The sequence below is a fragment of the Carassius gibelio genome, chromosome B1 (genome assembly GCF_023724105.1).
Source record: "Carassius gibelio isolate Cgi1373 ecotype wild population from Czech Republic chromosome B1, carGib1.2-hapl.c, whole genome shotgun sequence".
NCBI classification, from domain to species: Eukaryota; Metazoa; Chordata; class Actinopteri; order Cypriniformes; family Cyprinidae; genus Carassius; species Carassius gibelio.
The window spans coordinates 22,321,943-22,338,615 of NC_068396.1; the positions used below are offsets into that span (position 1 = coordinate 22,321,943).

The 16,673-nt window shown below is 37.1% G+C and overlaps 1 protein-coding gene across 5 annotated transcripts in view; it reads right to left on the reverse strand.

Annotated features, from left to right (window-relative positions):
- znf827 (zinc finger protein 827) overlaps positions 1-16,673 on the reverse strand; it is a 78,442-nt gene that overhangs the window by 19,205 nt on the left and 42,564 nt on the right. For all 5 annotated transcript variants that reach the window (XM_052545717.1, XM_052545716.1, XM_052545715.1 and 2 more), the window contains exons 6-8: positions 2,389-2,628; positions 451-505; positions 263-363 (exon numbers count right to left, since the gene is read on the reverse strand). In XM_052545717.1, the coding sequence (XP_052401677.1) occupies positions 263-363; positions 451-505; positions 2,389-2,628 (396 nt within the window). The remainder of the gene's footprint in view (positions 1-262; positions 364-450; positions 506-2,388; positions 2,629-16,673) is intronic.

A 16,673-nucleotide genomic window follows, 5' to 3' on the forward strand; every position in this document is an offset into this window, starting at 1 on the left:
AAAGCTGCGTAACTGTATGTGGGATATTCCTTTACATTAAAGCACCAAAACACATATTAGAAACAAGTATCATAGAATATGTGCTATTTGTCATTAATACGCATGGCAAAAAAAAACAATGAAATAATCCCACTCTCATAGGGAGAGAATTTTATATGCACATCTGTCAACAGAAAAAAAATATATTTATGAGCAGGTGTGTCATAAAGGCAATTTGTGAGCAAGTACAGGGTCCTGGTTGGTGCGGAGGAGGCGGTCTTACCTTGTTGGGCGACCCTGCTTGAAGATCCGGCTTCAGCTGGGGAAGAGCTCTTGGAGCGCGTGCTGAAAGGTGATTGTCTAAAGCGGTCGTCTAAGAAAGGGCTGGAAAATCACAAGCTAGCATTAGATTCAATAAATGTGATTCACTACATTCTGGCAGCATAATAGATGCACAAACAGTAAACCTACCTGTGTATGCCGAATGATGCATTGTCTTTGCTTTCGTTAGCTTTACTTACTTTTTCTGGAAAAGAAAAACACAAAGGAGTTAAAAATAGACTTGTTTCTGTGTTGTACTTACAAAAATCATATGCAACCAGTAGGTGCAAATAAGGCAATTATTTGTTAGTAGAACCATTCGTTTATAAAGCTGACCATTAATCCATCCCTGATAAAAAGACAATCATAGATAGTCTCCATCATATATTGTTTTTTGGATGCTGATAGATGAGAATGCTGCTTTGCTGGTAATGCAAGAACCAGTTTTTCCAAAAATGCTACAAAATAGTTTTCCCCCTTTAAAGTTAATTTGTCAAACTAAATAATTTTGGGTAGTTTTGCTAAATGCAAGATCCAGTTTTACCAAAATTGCTATAATTTTTTATTTTTTTTTTCTTTATTTGACAAACTCAATGATTACTGGTAATCCTACTAAATGCAACATCAAGTTTTTACCAAAATTGCGATAAACCCATAATTTCTAACACATTTGTAATAAACTAAATGCATTCAGACTCTTTAAAAAAATTGAATGCGATTTTCATGCACATCTCGTCAGTAAAGGCGCTCCTGTGATTAGCAGTATATCTCCAGCACGTGCGTTCAGATCAGGGTTGCCAGGCTGGCACAACAAAAAATATATACTTTCAGTAATATTAAAACAATAATGAAATTAATTTTTATAGTATATATAAAATATAGTATAGTTTCAGTTAATTTTATGATTGTGCTTTTTCCGCCAGCTAGACCAGCATGAAGCAGCCAGAATGAAATTAACAGAATGGAATTCTTTGTTTTCCAGTAAAAATCTAAACTTAAAAAAAAAATCTAAACATAAAATGTAATAAATATATTCATCAAATATTTTAAATATTTTAAGTCTTTTTTTTTCTTGTCAATTTATTTGTTTTCTTGTTTTAAGCAAAAATCTAGAAACATTTTGACAATGGGCTAGGGCAAATACATAATGCATTTGAATACATATTAGAATTTGATAAATTCAAGACAAATACTCAGAAAAATATATAAAAAATTTTTACGTTAGATATTTCGACAAGAAAAACAGGACATAAATACTAAATAAGAAATAATTCTGCCATGCATGCTGATTTAAGACAGTCTTTTCAGCAGGGATAGCAGTGGTAGATTTTTTTTAACCACATTTTGCCAAACTGCTTTTAAAATCTCGAAAAACAGAGGGCAAAAGAGAACAGTGTCTCATGTCTGTCTGTCTATCTGCCTGTCTTTCTCTCTTCTGGTGGTCTGGTAATGACCTTGCTCCCTGGGTGGCACTTCCTAAGCCCCCTCTCCCTGACACCCTCTCGGTCACACAGCTCACAGAGGATGGAAGGGCTCTCTGCGTTGCCATGACGATGCTGCACAGGAGCAAGAGGGAGAGAGAGAGAGAGAGAGAGACACAAGGGAAGTGTGTGCAACCGAGTGTGCTTGAGCCAGAATGTTTGAGAACAATGTGAGGGAGTTGAGGGTTGAGGGGTTATACATACACACTGTGCAGCTACACACCACTCCCATGGGGTAGGGGGGGAGTGGGAGGGTGCGAATGGCGTGCGTGTGAGGTTCGTGTATAGATATATATATATGTGTGAGTGGGGGGAGGCTTTTTGTGATCGGCTTCCGAGGTGCTAGATGGCATTTAAAAAGAGCCGTAGCTGGCAGCGAGGAGCGCAGGGGGCAGGTTTGTCTCTGCTAATCCTCAGAACGCTCTTGGAAGAAAAGCTCAATCCTGCCATCATTTAACACCACAAATATCCCTCCACTCTCTAGTGTGTCAGTGCAGCATTCAAAGAAGGCGATGAAGAAGAAAACCTGAAGACTGTCGCTGCGGAAAGCTTTTTTTTTTTTTAATGGACAGTCCGCCCCTTTGTTTCTTCTGTCATAGAGACTTACCAGACAGTTTGAAAAGCAGCTCAGAGGCCATTTTGACTGATATGTCCTGGGAGAAGAGGTCATTTTGGGGGCGGGGCAAAGGATCTGGGAGGTTAACCATTGGTTCCTTCTTCTCACATCCCCCTGAAGTGCTGAAGCCCAGTAGATTAGAGGAGGGAGGGGCCAGTTCTAGGGGTGGGTCCACTTCCATAGGCTCCGCCTTCACTATGATGTTCTGGTGGCAAGCTTCTTTGTTATTCTCTGAAAATCAAATTAAAGGGACTTATTCCATTTGCAAACAACATTTTTAACACTGATTCTAATTAGCAGTGCATGCTAAGAATAGCAAATTCTAATAAAAGTGTTAAACTTCCACTTCAGTCAAAGATTTCAAGTAATGAAAGCTTTTTGCAGAAGTGGCCATCGCCATGAGTATATTTGGTAATGGCCTCAATGGTTTGAAATTGTCTGACTCGAGACTAGAGCGGTGTCATTTGCGATGTGATAGTCAGTGGCAGTCCTGAGGCGAAATCATGCATAAGGTGCTCAGATGCTTCCAGATGATCCTTGGGAAAAGTTACAGCTGTGAATGAGAGCAAGAGAAACAGAGCTGCAAAATCCCTTAAAACTGCCGCAGATCCGCCACAGGTGATACTTCATCTCTTTTATTTTAAAAGTAATCCTCAGTATAATTTGATTATGTCTTTGCAAATGTAACTCTAATCTGTTGGAATACAAACATACAATTTTAGTATAGCCTATTGATTATGCTTCTCCAAGTACCGTATTTTCCGGACTATATACATACAAACTATGTCCTAATTACCACCTTGGAAATTATGCTCGAAAAAACTGTCAGTTATTTCTTAAGTGAAAGTAAACAGTTGAGCAGTTGAGGAAAAAAATGGGATGTGTATAATATTGGATGCGCTCATCGTCTCTTAAAGTGACCGCGCCTAATTTAGCTACTGGCTGCTGTAATGTTAATCCAAGAAAATGAAAATGAAAATCACTCACTGCTCTTGACTGAATTACTTTGTAGTTTTAACAGTCAAACCAAAAATTATTCAGACACCAGATATAATTTTTGATATATATAGCAAAACTGTAATAATGTGAGAAATGTTGAAGGTGTCTGAATAAATGTAGGTTTGATTGTATATTCCACTTTTACATTGAAGACTATCCAGTGCTATTTTACATTTAATTATTTGGTTTCTGTACCTTGACACCTACAAACTTGAAAAAAACTTTGGTGTGAAACAGGCGTAAGGTTGTTTGCACCTTGTGCAATATGGAATTAGTTTACAGTTTTTTTTGGAAACAGGAGATGAGCCCCTTTTCTAATGCACCAACTAGCTTGATAAACCCCTTCTCAAAGACTTACTGTTTGTCAATTTTATTTGGGTAACACACATATTCTGAATGCCTTCGGTAGAATTCGAATGAGCCATTTTAATCTAGATTAATCTAGATTAATTTAAAGTTCAATGTAAAATTAATCTAGATTAAAAAAAAAAATCTATGCCCACCACTAATACATATGTATGTATATAATTTATTTTTGTGATTCTGAATTTTCAGCAGCCATTACTCCAGTCTTCAGTGTCACATGATCCTTCAAAAATCAGTCTAATATGCTGATTTGCTGCTTTTGAAATGTAGTTTATTGTTAAAAATAATGCTTATCCTTTTTGAGAAAACAATAGTACATTATGCTTTTCAAGAATCTTAAAGAATAAAAAGTTTAAGAGTACAGCATTTATTTGAAGGAAAACAAGTCTTTACTGTCACATGTATTCATTTTAATGCTTTGTTAACAAATAAAAGTATTAATTTCTTTTTAGTGCTGTCAAATGCTTAATCACGATTAATCACATCAAAAATAAAAGTGTTTGTTTACATAATTTTTGTATTGTGTACAAACCCGATTCCAAAAAAGTTTGGACACTTTACAAATTGTGAGTAAAAAAGGAATGGAATAATTTACAAATAAATTTATATTTTATTCACAATAGAATATAGATAACATATCAAATGCTGAAAGTGAGACATTTTTAAATGTCATGCAAAATACTGGCTCATATTGGATTTTATGAGAGCTACACATTCCAAAAAAGTTGGGACAAGTAACAATTAGAGGCCGGAAAAGTTAAATGTAAATATAAAGAACAGCTGGAGGACCCATTTGCAACGTATTAGGTCAATTGGCAACATGATTGGGTATAAAAAGAGCCTCTGAGAGTGGCAGTGTCTCTCAGAAGTCAAGATGGGCAGAGGATCACCAATTCCCCCAATGCTGCAGCGAAAAATAGTATAGCAATTTCAGAAAGGAGTTTCTCAGAGAAAAAATTGCAAAGAGTTTGAAGTTATCATCATCTACAGTGCATAATATCATCCGAAGATTCAGAGAATATGGAACAATTTCTGTGCATAAGGGTCAAGGCCGGAAAACCATACTAGATGCCCGTGATCTTCGGTCCCTTAGACAGCACTGCATCACGTACAGGAATGCTACTGTAATGGAAATCACAACATGGGCTCAAGAATATTCCACAAAACATTGTCGGTTAACACAATCCACCGCGCCGGCTTAAACTCTATAAGTCAAAAAAGAAGCCATATCTAAACATGATCCAGAAGCGCAGGTGTTTACTCTGGGCCAAGGCTTATTTAAAATGGATTGTGGCAAAGTGGAAAACTGTTCTATGGTCAGACAAATAAAATTTGAAGTTCTTTTTGGAAAACTGGGACACCATGTCATCCGGACTAAAGAGGACAAGGACAACCCAAGTTGTTATCAGCGCTCAGTTGAGAAGCCTGCATCTCTGATTGTATGGGGTTGCATGAGTGCGTGTGGCATGGGCAGCTTACACATCTGGAAAGGCACCATTAATGCTGAATGGTATATCCAAGTTCTAGAACAACATATGCTCCCATCCAGACGTCGTCTCGTTCAGGGAAGACCTTGAATTTTCCAACATGACAATGCCAGACCACATATTGCATCAATTACAACATCATGGCAACGTGGAAGAAAGACCCGGGTACTGAAATGGCCAGCCTGCAGTCCCATAGAAAACATTTGGTGTAAAGAGGAAGATGAGACAAAGAAGACTTAAGACACTTGAGCTACTAGAATTAGACAAGAATGTGACAGCATTCCTATTCCTAAACTTGAGCAACTTGTCTCTTCAGTCCCCAGATGTTTGAAGACTGTTATAAAGAAGAGGCGATGCCACACAGAGGTAAACATGGCCTTGTACCAACTTTTTTGAGATGTGTTGATGCCATGAAATTTAAAATCAACTTATTTTCCCCTTAAAATTATTCATTTTCTTAATTTAAACATGTGATATGTCATCTATGTTGTATTCTGGATAAAATAAAATTTGAAACTTCCACATTATTGCATTCTGTTTTTCAGAATTCACAATTTGTGTGTATAATGTGTATAATAAATATATTATAAATATTTAGGGGATGGGTCTATACTATGCAAGCTATGATGACTTTCATCTTGATATTTTAGTATGGATGTATGCCTAATCAAATTGCACAGTAGGGGGCGAGAACGAGTCTTCGCACCTGTGTGTATGCCTACTGTGAAATTACCACATCAAACGTGACATGCTAACATGGATGTAGCTAAGATGCCGCTGGGTTTGCATCAGGGAACTTTTTTTAAGAAGCTTCCCAATGGAAACCTCACGCCTGTTTCACACATAATCCATCTGCAGTGCGAATGTAGTCCAATTGCGTTATGTATGTGGTGCTGAAGCAGCACGGACTCATACTCATTGTGCTTTCACACAGGACACGTTTGCAGTCCGCTATTCGGTACGTAAACGATCGCTGCACTGCTGTAGACCCACCACAACTGTGTGAACGCTGGAATCCGTTAACATGGGTGCATATAAAAATATGCAACGCATACGGAGTATGTGTGAAACAGGCGTAAGGTTGTTTGCACCTTGTGCAATGTGGAATTAGTTTACAGCTTTCTCAAGCAGTTTGTGATGCATTTACATATAAATATACGTAATATATAAAAGTTTTTGCTTAAATATATACATGCCGTGTGTGTATTCATGTACACATAACAAATATACACAGAACACATACATATATTATGTAAATAAAAACTTTTATTACGGATGCGATTAATCGCGATTAATTGTTTGACAGCACTAAAAAAAGTACCGACCCAAAAGTACTGACCAGTAGTGTGTATCCCATTTTTACATTTAGATTATCTTTGCCATCTTCTTACTCTCATTAAATTTCATTTCACCATCATAGAATGGCAAATCATAAAATGAACATACTATTGTGATGCCTAATTTCAATTAGCCATTTACTGGTTATTGGCCATAACAAAAATAATACAAAAATGTGGAGGACCTGAGTCACACCAGATTATCTCCAAAAGAGGAGGCTCTCTTTAATTGGGCCAGTGAACACCCTGGCAATCTCATACTAATGTCCTGGTAACATCACACACATTTTCTGCAATGTGCAAAACCAAGAACCAAGACTTTGTAAGCCATATAACCCCCTGGCCAAAGAAGCATAGACACCATTTCACTGTCATGTGCAACATATTTAAATTTGATCCTGGTTGTCCACTTCGTGACTCATTTGAGTTTTAATCTGCTACAGAGACAAGGGCATCATTGAGATAAGGCTGTTACCAAAGGCGGTTGAAGCTGAAGCAGATGTCTATAATTTGGCTTCAAAAAAAATAAAGAATAAATGGTTTGAAATCTGGTCAAATGACTCAGAATGTTTTTTCTTACTCACTACTCTAGGCTAAGCCAAAGTCAAAAAGAAAGAGTACAAAAAACCCCCAAAGACCTGCTCCAATACAATCAATTCCTAGTCCACCTCTTAAAAAAGTGACCCTGAAGATCTCATTTGTGCCAGTTGAACAAATACCAAATTTTAGCGCAGATTAAACCAGATACCTTGTGAGTTTTTATGTTTTGTTTTTGTACATTTGCAGTCATAAAGTTCTGTGGTATAAAACCGAACACAACAATGAGGGCTGAACTTGACGGTACATTTACAAACTTCTTAAGGTTTCAAGAACTTTCTATGGTTAGCCTAAAAAACATGCAAGTGCCAAGACAAGACAAAAAAGACAGACATTCAGTGAGCTCATAGGAACGCCGGAGTCCTTTTAATGAAAACCAGCTCTTGTAAACTCACTCAGCCTTTCTAATATATATTAAAAAAAAAAACTAAACAAAGAGGTCTGGTCCCAACATTTAGACTGGAAAAAAAATTGGGTAGAAAAAAGTTTAGCCTGTTGGTCTTATCAGATCAGACGTCTGAAAGCATGTACAGCTGAGGGGTAGATGGCATATGCTTCTCAAGGGTGACCACGTTCAATCAGACAGCTGGGGAGGGAGGCAGAGGGGCGTAATCATATGAATTTGGTCTGGCCGGAGACGAGGGAGCAGGAGATTGTGGGTAGGCCAGCTGACCTCCACCCCTCCCATTAACAGCGAGTGTTACTGGGGCTGTTGGAGTGTTGTTGTCTGGCTCTGACCTAGATTGTGTGTGAGTACAGTGTATGTTTACAGTGTATGAGTGTGTGGGGGGGTCAGTAGTGTGCCCAGGTGTCAGGAGCTGGACGAGGCAATGGCACACGGGGACACTGACATCCACTAGCCTGTTAATCCCTTAATAAAGTGCCTGGAGCCAGATTGAGGGCCGGGGTCATTTAGGGGACACGCAGTCTCACAACACACATGCACAGAGCAATGCATTCTCGCCTTTGGTTGAGTGACGTCAGTAGCCCCTTTCAAATGCTTTTGTACACATGTGTGTAAAATATGAATTATGTAGAGAGCGGGTCAGTATGAGGAAGTGAGCGCCTAAAATAGCCAGTGTGTTAGATATGAAAATTATTATGAGCAAATAAATGTGCAAATACAGAAAGGAAAATACAAACAAACACACACACACACACACTGAAAGTGCAGGGAGGTTAAACAGAGGCTGACCAGTGGCAACTATCTGTTTAGCCATCTGGTCTATCAAAGATTCCTGCCTGTTAAAACCTCTTGTGAGCTCTAAGAGTTATAAACAAGTGCAGATTTATGGAAGACAAATAGAAAACACAGGCACACCGAAGCTACAGACATGTCATGCTTTGGTGCTCATGTGGGAAATGCAGGTTCGAATTCAACTGGCATTGTGTCTTGATCCCCTTTTCTGGTTTCTTACCAGTATGCACACCAATATGCTGATAACTACCAAAATCAGCTCAAGACATCAAATCAAATCAACAACCCAGCAATGCCAGAATATTACCTGTGACATCAAAACATGATCAGTGTGATGTTCAAAAAAAGCATTAAAACCCCCAGAGTGTTCCAAAATATCAGCAGGAAATATGTTTAGAACTTATATTCTCCTGTGAGGTTTGCAGTTTCTATGACTCTGTGACTTCTCCTTCATTTGTATAAGACAAGAACACGTTTTTATACTGTTGTTCATTATATTTCCTCCACCTCTACCGTACAATGCATACTATGGTCGATGCACTTAAATCCACAGTAAAGGACACTTTTAGTTTAATGTGTTTATATGACAACACTTGGGACCAGCTTATTAAGAACATGCATATAAACATGTTCAATGATTTCCTGTCTTTGGCAATGAAAGGTGTGAGAACGACAAATTAATATACGGTTTCAAATTTGTCAGAACACTTGAAGGTCCCACCGTACCATCATTTTTTTTTTGGAAAGGCTGATTTAAATCCTTATTTATTAAACAATACATACAGAGATATCTGATTTTGTGCTATGACTGTTCAGCACAAAGGTGAACACAGATAAAAATAGTGATGCCAGTGTATGAACATCTGTGAATTAAAAAGATTTTTATTTTTCGTATTTTTATGATATATATTGTCATTTATGATGATATATATCATGGTGATGGTATAAAGATGATATAGAGATTTTGCTATATTGTTTATACCGCTTTATGTAAATGTATTTAAGGTATGTAAATATATTCACACATTTCCACAAGTTATTGACATGTTAAAGTGAGAAAGAAACATGAATGACAAAATAAAGCATGGGATTTGCTTGATGTTAAAAAGTTATTAAGCCTAATATACTTTCTGCTGTCTGATCTTGTCTGAATAACTTTTTTAGCTTTAATAAGATGCAATGCAGATTTGGGTCATACAGTGTAGCCTGGGCAGAGATTTATTTTTAGATTTGATTATTTAAATTAGTAGTATTTCTTATTACTCTAAGAACTGTACTTTGTACTTTTTTCTTTTATTGCCCACCCCTAAAACACATTGTATTTTATTTTTTAAATCAGCATCAAGATTTTAGTTGAAAATTCACATTATTCCATCTCACCTTTTTGCTTTCATCCTCAATTGTGACAGATGCGTTTTCAAAACTGTGAATATTGCATGTAGTTTCTCAATTAATTTGGACTCAGAAAACTGCATTTATAATAAAAGTTACATATAAAATCAGTTAAAAGAAGAAGAAAAAAGATCTAAAAATAGCTTCAGACAGCGTAAAGCATGTCACACCACACGACATGCCATCTTGAAAAAAGGATGCCATGTCAACTACCTATAATTATATTATGTGACTGCATTCCCCCACCATTATTTCTACGTCAAAAATTTTCGAGACACCATATAAGAAGATGCTGCTGAAGGTTGGTGACAAACACATGCGCTGCAAACTTCACCCTCATTTAGACAATAAAGAGATGAATCAACCATCGTTCCCACCACATCTGTTTGGCATACTAAACAATCTGACAGCCTCAGAGCATTAGTCATTCAACACATGCAAACCCCACTTGTCACATGCACTTTGATGCACTGTACAGTAGTTTGAGAATAAGAATTTGGAAGCGAGAGTGAGAGAGAGAAAGAGTGAGAAAGGAATCCAATGCACACAGAAGAGATGCAAATAGGAAACAGATAAAAAAATAGGGATTGTTTAGACGAGAACAGTAAATTAGTCAAATTAAATTTTTTTAAAGCCCAACTTTCCATGTTTATATATTTTTTCAAATATACATTTATTTTAATGTTAAACACTTAGAAAAAGTCCTTAGCCATCTTCAAGAATCGGCTAAAAACACATCTCTTCCATCTTTATTTGACCCCCTAACTATTCTAATTCTATTCTTAATAACATCAACAACAACAACAAAACCTCTAGCCCTCTAACACTAGATTGCTCAATTCTTTTTCTATTCTATCTGTTTTCTTTTTATTTATTATATAATTGGGAGAAAAAATCTCACCTTGCAATGTTTACAATTTATAATAATAAAAAAAAAAGAATTAAGATTTTTACATAAAAAAGAGACATTCATCAGAGGGGCCGACGTAGGGGATATAAAGCTAGAGGTGACGAGACATAAAAAATAGGGTGAGATGGAGGCAGATGAGAAGTATAGAGAACAAGGTTGTCATTCTGCACTACTTCTCCTCTGGTCCGACGGAAAGGATGACCCGCTTAGACACGAGGTGAAGAGTTCAGCTGCTTCAAAGAGGTTCAGAGCAACCGCAGCCCGCAAAGAGACAAGGGAGAGCTGATCCCAGACCAGCGTCCGAACAGCCTCTCAATAATTCAGCACATCATGACGCAACGCTCACCTCAGTTGGAGAGAGAAAGCGAGAGAGAATCAGTGCTCCACATGCCCCTGAAGAGGCTACCGGAGGGATGCTGGGTTGTGTGTGATGCGGGAAATGGTCAAATGGGTGTGCAGACTTCACAGTGGTTTCATTTCACAGGGAGGAGTATCTGCACTCAAGATTGGTTGAAAATGGTGTCCTTTTGCAGTTATAAAATACACATGGGGAAATCTTTTATGCTGGGGATGGGCGAGGGTGGTCTAGTATTTGCCCATCAAACCAATTAGTCGATTGTTTGGGGTTTTTCTTCAACAGGTACAGTGAACTGAGATATGCAAGCTCTCCAACAAGGTTAGTATGATAGTGTGCTAGTGAGCCATTTGACAATTTGAATATTAAATCCTTCTTTAAAGTGATTGATCACCCCAAAGTAAAATTCTGTAATTAATTACTCACCCTGATGTCATTGCAAACCTGTAAGATTTTCGTTCTACTTCGGAACACAGATTACAATATTTTTGTTGAAATCCCAAAGCTTTCTGATCCTCTATAGACAGCAAGGGCACATTCAAGGCCCAGAAAAGATCAAGAACAAAGCAGTCCATGTGAAATCAGTTGTTCAACCATATTTTATGATGCTACAAGAATACATTTTGTGTGCAAAAATTACATCTTGGTACCTTTCTGGGCCTTGAATGTGGTAGGACCCTTGCTGTCTATGGAGGGTAAGAAAGCTTTCGGATTTCATCAAAAATATCTTTATTTGTGGTTTGAAAATTAATGACGGTCTTACGAGTTTGGAAGGACATGAGCGTGAGTAATTAATGACAGAAATTTCAGTTTGGGTGAACTATCCCTTTAAAGGGGACATAACACACACAGTTTCTACCAATCTCATGTTAATCTTGCATAACCTTAGGACACTGTGTTGCTAAATTCATCTTTTTTTTTTGCCTCAAAACCCAACTTTTGTAATGAATCCACAATCAACAAATCCAACTTTCATCAACAAAATTACCGTCACACTTACTTAAATTTCTTATTATTATGCATAATCCATGGGTTCATTTATTGAAAGAACTATAATGGGCTAAATCTAGATCATTTGTAAAGAATATCTGTCCGTTACTCTGTTGGGGGGTTATTAAACTGAATTCAAACTGTGCCATTTATTAATAATTACTGAACTATGAAAACATGCACACAAATGTCTTTTGCCTCTGCGTAGCTTTTTTTGAGTTCTAAAGTTTTGTACCACAACTCAAAACTATACAGGACTTCCTTTGGAACATTAAGTCCTGAAGTTCTGTTTCAGGTGATCCCAAATCAAAAGATTTCAGCATTGGTCAAGTGGATATCTTATTAGGTTGAAGGTGTAGGACCGTGAGCAACACATTCATAATGCCATATTCGCCCTTAAAAAACTTGTACATCTTGCACTTCAATTACAAAATGATAATCCATAAAAATAAATATATTTATTAATGTAAAACACTGCAATCTTAAAACTTCACCTATCTGTTTAGAAGTACTTGAGCTTCTCTGTCTGGTTCCATTATTGATATCATGGTCAAACTACAGTGCTGCATTCAGAGTTTATCAGGGAGCCAAATACAGACCAGCAAACAATAATACCTCTCCTTTTTGTAGATTTCTCAAGTTTCTTAATATTTCATAGGAACCAAACAGACATATAATGCGGCCCGTCTGCATTAATTTTGTGGCCCGTGTCATGCTGAAGATTAATGTATTTTTATTAAAATTTGCTAAAAATATTATAGGCAGTTTGATTTTTTTTCATTGTAATACAATCGCAGTAGTAAAAGTTGCTCTATCTCTGCAACTGCTGTCACTAATGTGCAATTAAACAGCAACATGTTCATGCAACATGTTTTTTGTTGAGTTGTCTGTTTTTGTTCTCTCAGAATAATGGTGGGAGAATAGTGATATATATATTTAAAAAAATATAGTCATGATTCTCCAGTGTATTCAGAATCGTGCAGCTCTAGTTGGTCATTTATCCATTTATGTGTTCCTGTAGCTCAAGTGGTAGAGCGCGAGCGCAGGCACAAGGTTGGGGGCTCGAATCCCGGGAAACACGTTAGGAGAAAATTATTAGCTTGAATGCAATAGAAGTCGCTTTGGATAAAAGCGTCTGCTAAAAGCATGAATTTAATTGAATTCATCCACATGTAAACGTAAACAAATAAATGACTTTAATTTCACATAAACCATTAAAGATGTGGTCAGTGAGGTTCAGTATCCAGAGCGTATACATTTATTTTGAAATGAAAAATGCATTTACATATTTATGCGCTTGATAAAAAATACCCTGCAATTGTACTTTGGGATACTAAGCTAGTATACCTATAGTCTGCTAAATTTGGAACAACTGCTTCTGTGCTAAATGCATTTTCATTGTGTGGAGGAAGTGATGAAGTCCAATTAAAGATGCACTTAAGTATATGTGATTGTGCTAAAGTCGAACTATTTACACTTTAAACTTTAGGTACATTTTAAATATCTTGTATTTAAAGACCGATATTATACAGAGATCATACAATCCTTATTAATAGTGATATTAAAACACATTTTAGGCATAATTTTAAGAAAAGTGCATTGCGGAATAATGAAATACTCCACATTAAGTTAAATTATGATTTTATATCATTAAGGGATATGTCAATAAATACATTAATGGATTCAAATGTTACTTAGTATGAAAATAATGTATTTTAAATAAATTATGGCAGTTATTTTTTTAATATGTTCAGTGTTATTTTAAGGACAAGAAGATAAGTAATAAACTACTTTTCTAAATCAATCAATCTGGAAATATTGTCTTAAATAATGGCAGATGATGTAAATTGTAATTTGTGGCCCTTACTATTGTATGTGGTTTAAACACGGCCTGCTTGGCCTCTGAACTTGAATACCCCTGATGTAATCTATTCCTATCCTGCTCTGCCAATGTAAAAATGTTGTATATCTCCAAAGAGTCTTTAGTTTTATCAGGTTTATAAAAGAAAGATACAGCTTTACCGCTTCTCTCTTAAAACAGTTGAGATCCTGAAGGCATGAAGGAGTATATTTGGCACAGAAATACTAACTCCCTCATACGTCCAAAAATGTTTAGCATAAAACTCCAACATGTCAGTAGCGTGAATAGGTCAAAATGCATAAAACAGCAATAGACATCCCCTTTAAGTATAAAGACACAAAGTATATTTTCTATATATATTTTTAAAAGTGCAAATGTTCAGGGTCATTCTGTGTACCGCCTAAAGCAATACGCCATCTGAGAACCACTGGACAAGTCAATAAGACGTTTTTCATATTTGTTTTCACTATACACATTTCCAATCACTGAAAAAAAATGTCACTGTCTTTCTATTGATGGCCACTCTCTGTCAAAATACATTTCTTTAGTAATAAGGTCTAAATTTCAAACTAATTCCAGCTCATCTGAGGTGGGATTGTTGAGGTCATGGCCACCCAGCAGCCTACTGCAGTATTTCTGGCTGGCAAGGCTCATGTTGTCTTACTGCTGAGCTCTGTGATGATGCCTCTAATTGGCTTTGGGTATAATAAAAAAGAACAGGAGCCTGGCAGAGAAGAGGAAGAGACGACCAGGTCAAGAAACAATCCCCCTGAGAAAAAACTGCAATTGGTTGTATCTCTATCTGTATGAACAAATACAGGTTGTGCTTTGGAGGATGAGAGGATGGCAGTCCTCTCTTAGGTCCTGTGTGCCCCCTGGTGCAGCGCCGCATCAGGGTCCATCTGTTGAAGCCCAGGAACCATCAGTGCGGAGGGACTAACACGGCAGTGGTAATTAGCCACAGGATGCAAACAGCTACCATCAAACAGATGTGGGGGAAGTCGACACATTGTTAACTGGTTTGATGGGGGGTGGGTGGGGGAGGTGACCTACTTTAAATCCTGTGATGCAACACCTCAAAACTGGAAAGCTGCTATCCACACCATGAAACAAACTAACAAAAATGTCTTGCTGATGACTTGTCAGTGCTTAAGACCAAATTGCTACAAGCTAACCAGACCCAATGGTCAGTTCCTCACTTTTCTTTTCAGTAACTTTCACACAATGGGACCATGAACTTTTTATCAAATGGAAAACCCCCTGGGAGAAACCAGGAGACAAGTGTCATAAAGGTACATGAGCAAATGCACTTTTACTTATTTGGTAGATAAAAACTAGTGTCATGTACAATTTGGTCTACTGTTGAGTTGAGTCTACAAAGGACCCCAGTGAGCAGTGATTCTTTAAAGCTTTATCAAGACATAAAAGTATAAAAACATAAAAATACAAAGTTCTGTCGTGAAACTGGTGATGCTTAGCATTCAAATACTTGGCTAGAGCTTGCTGTAGCAGTTGCATAACGCTTGAGAAACCCCCACCTTCCCCAGCTCCACCTGTACTGATCTGCTACAGGGTAATTTCTTGTATACGACCCCAGACCACATATTCAGTCATAAGGGTCCCTTTTTATTTAACTGAGATTTATACATCATCTAAAAGCCGAATAAATAAGTTTTTTCTTTGATGTATGGTTTGTTAGGATAAGACAATATTTGACAGAGACACCACTATTTTGAAATGTGGAATCTGAGGGTGCAAAATAATCGAAATAATCAGAAAATGGCCTTTAAAGTTGTCAAAATGAAGTGCTTAGAAACACATATTACCAATCAAAAATTAAGTTTGTATATATTTACGGTAGGAAATTTACAAAAGATCTTCATGGAACATGGTCTTTACTTAAAGCTGCGGTAGGGAACTTTTGACGCTCTAGCGGTTAATAAACAGAACTGCTTGCGTCTTGCGGAAGAACATCGTAGCCGGAACTACTTCTCTCTGTTTATGTCTATGAAGAATCACAAAGGTACTGGGTTACTCCGCCGCGGTAACCCCGAAGCAATCTAAAATAGTCCGAATATAAACACTTATTATAGGTGCACCCTAGTGATGCAGGACAAGCCAAAAACATGGTTTGGAAAATGGATTCATGGTGTACTCGCTTATTATATACATTTTTTCTACATTTTGAACACAAACAAAATTACGGACCGCAGTTCTGATTGGTTATTTTTACCGGGAGCGATGGAGTTTCTGCAAATGGCAATAGGACCACTGGGAGGAGCCAGAGGAGCTTGATTTTTTTCACAGATTATCTGTCTCATATTCTGCTGTCAGGACATAATGACAGGTTTAATAAATATGTAAAAAATATTTTTTTACAAAAGTTCCCTACAGCACCTTTAACCCTTTTTGCACATGAGTTTAAAATATTCTAGACCCCGGCATGAGTTTCTTTAGGCGACCGTTATTTTAGAATGTATCGCCTTATTGTTTCCATGGCGACGTGTCATGCTTGTCAATAGATCTGTATGACACATGGATTGCTTTTATTTTGTTTTTCCTGTTTAAAAATGTTCCCAAAACATGCTCACTATATTATAAAATATATGATATTCCGATTCTGAAATATGTGCAAGTAAATATATTTGGTAGTTTAAACAATTTTATATTGACCATGTTAGTTGATCTATACCAGGTGATGGGCGCCGCCATGTTAGTTCATGCTGAATCTGAGCTGTGGGATTTACAACAGGCACATTCATATTTTTTGGTAAACCATCCTTT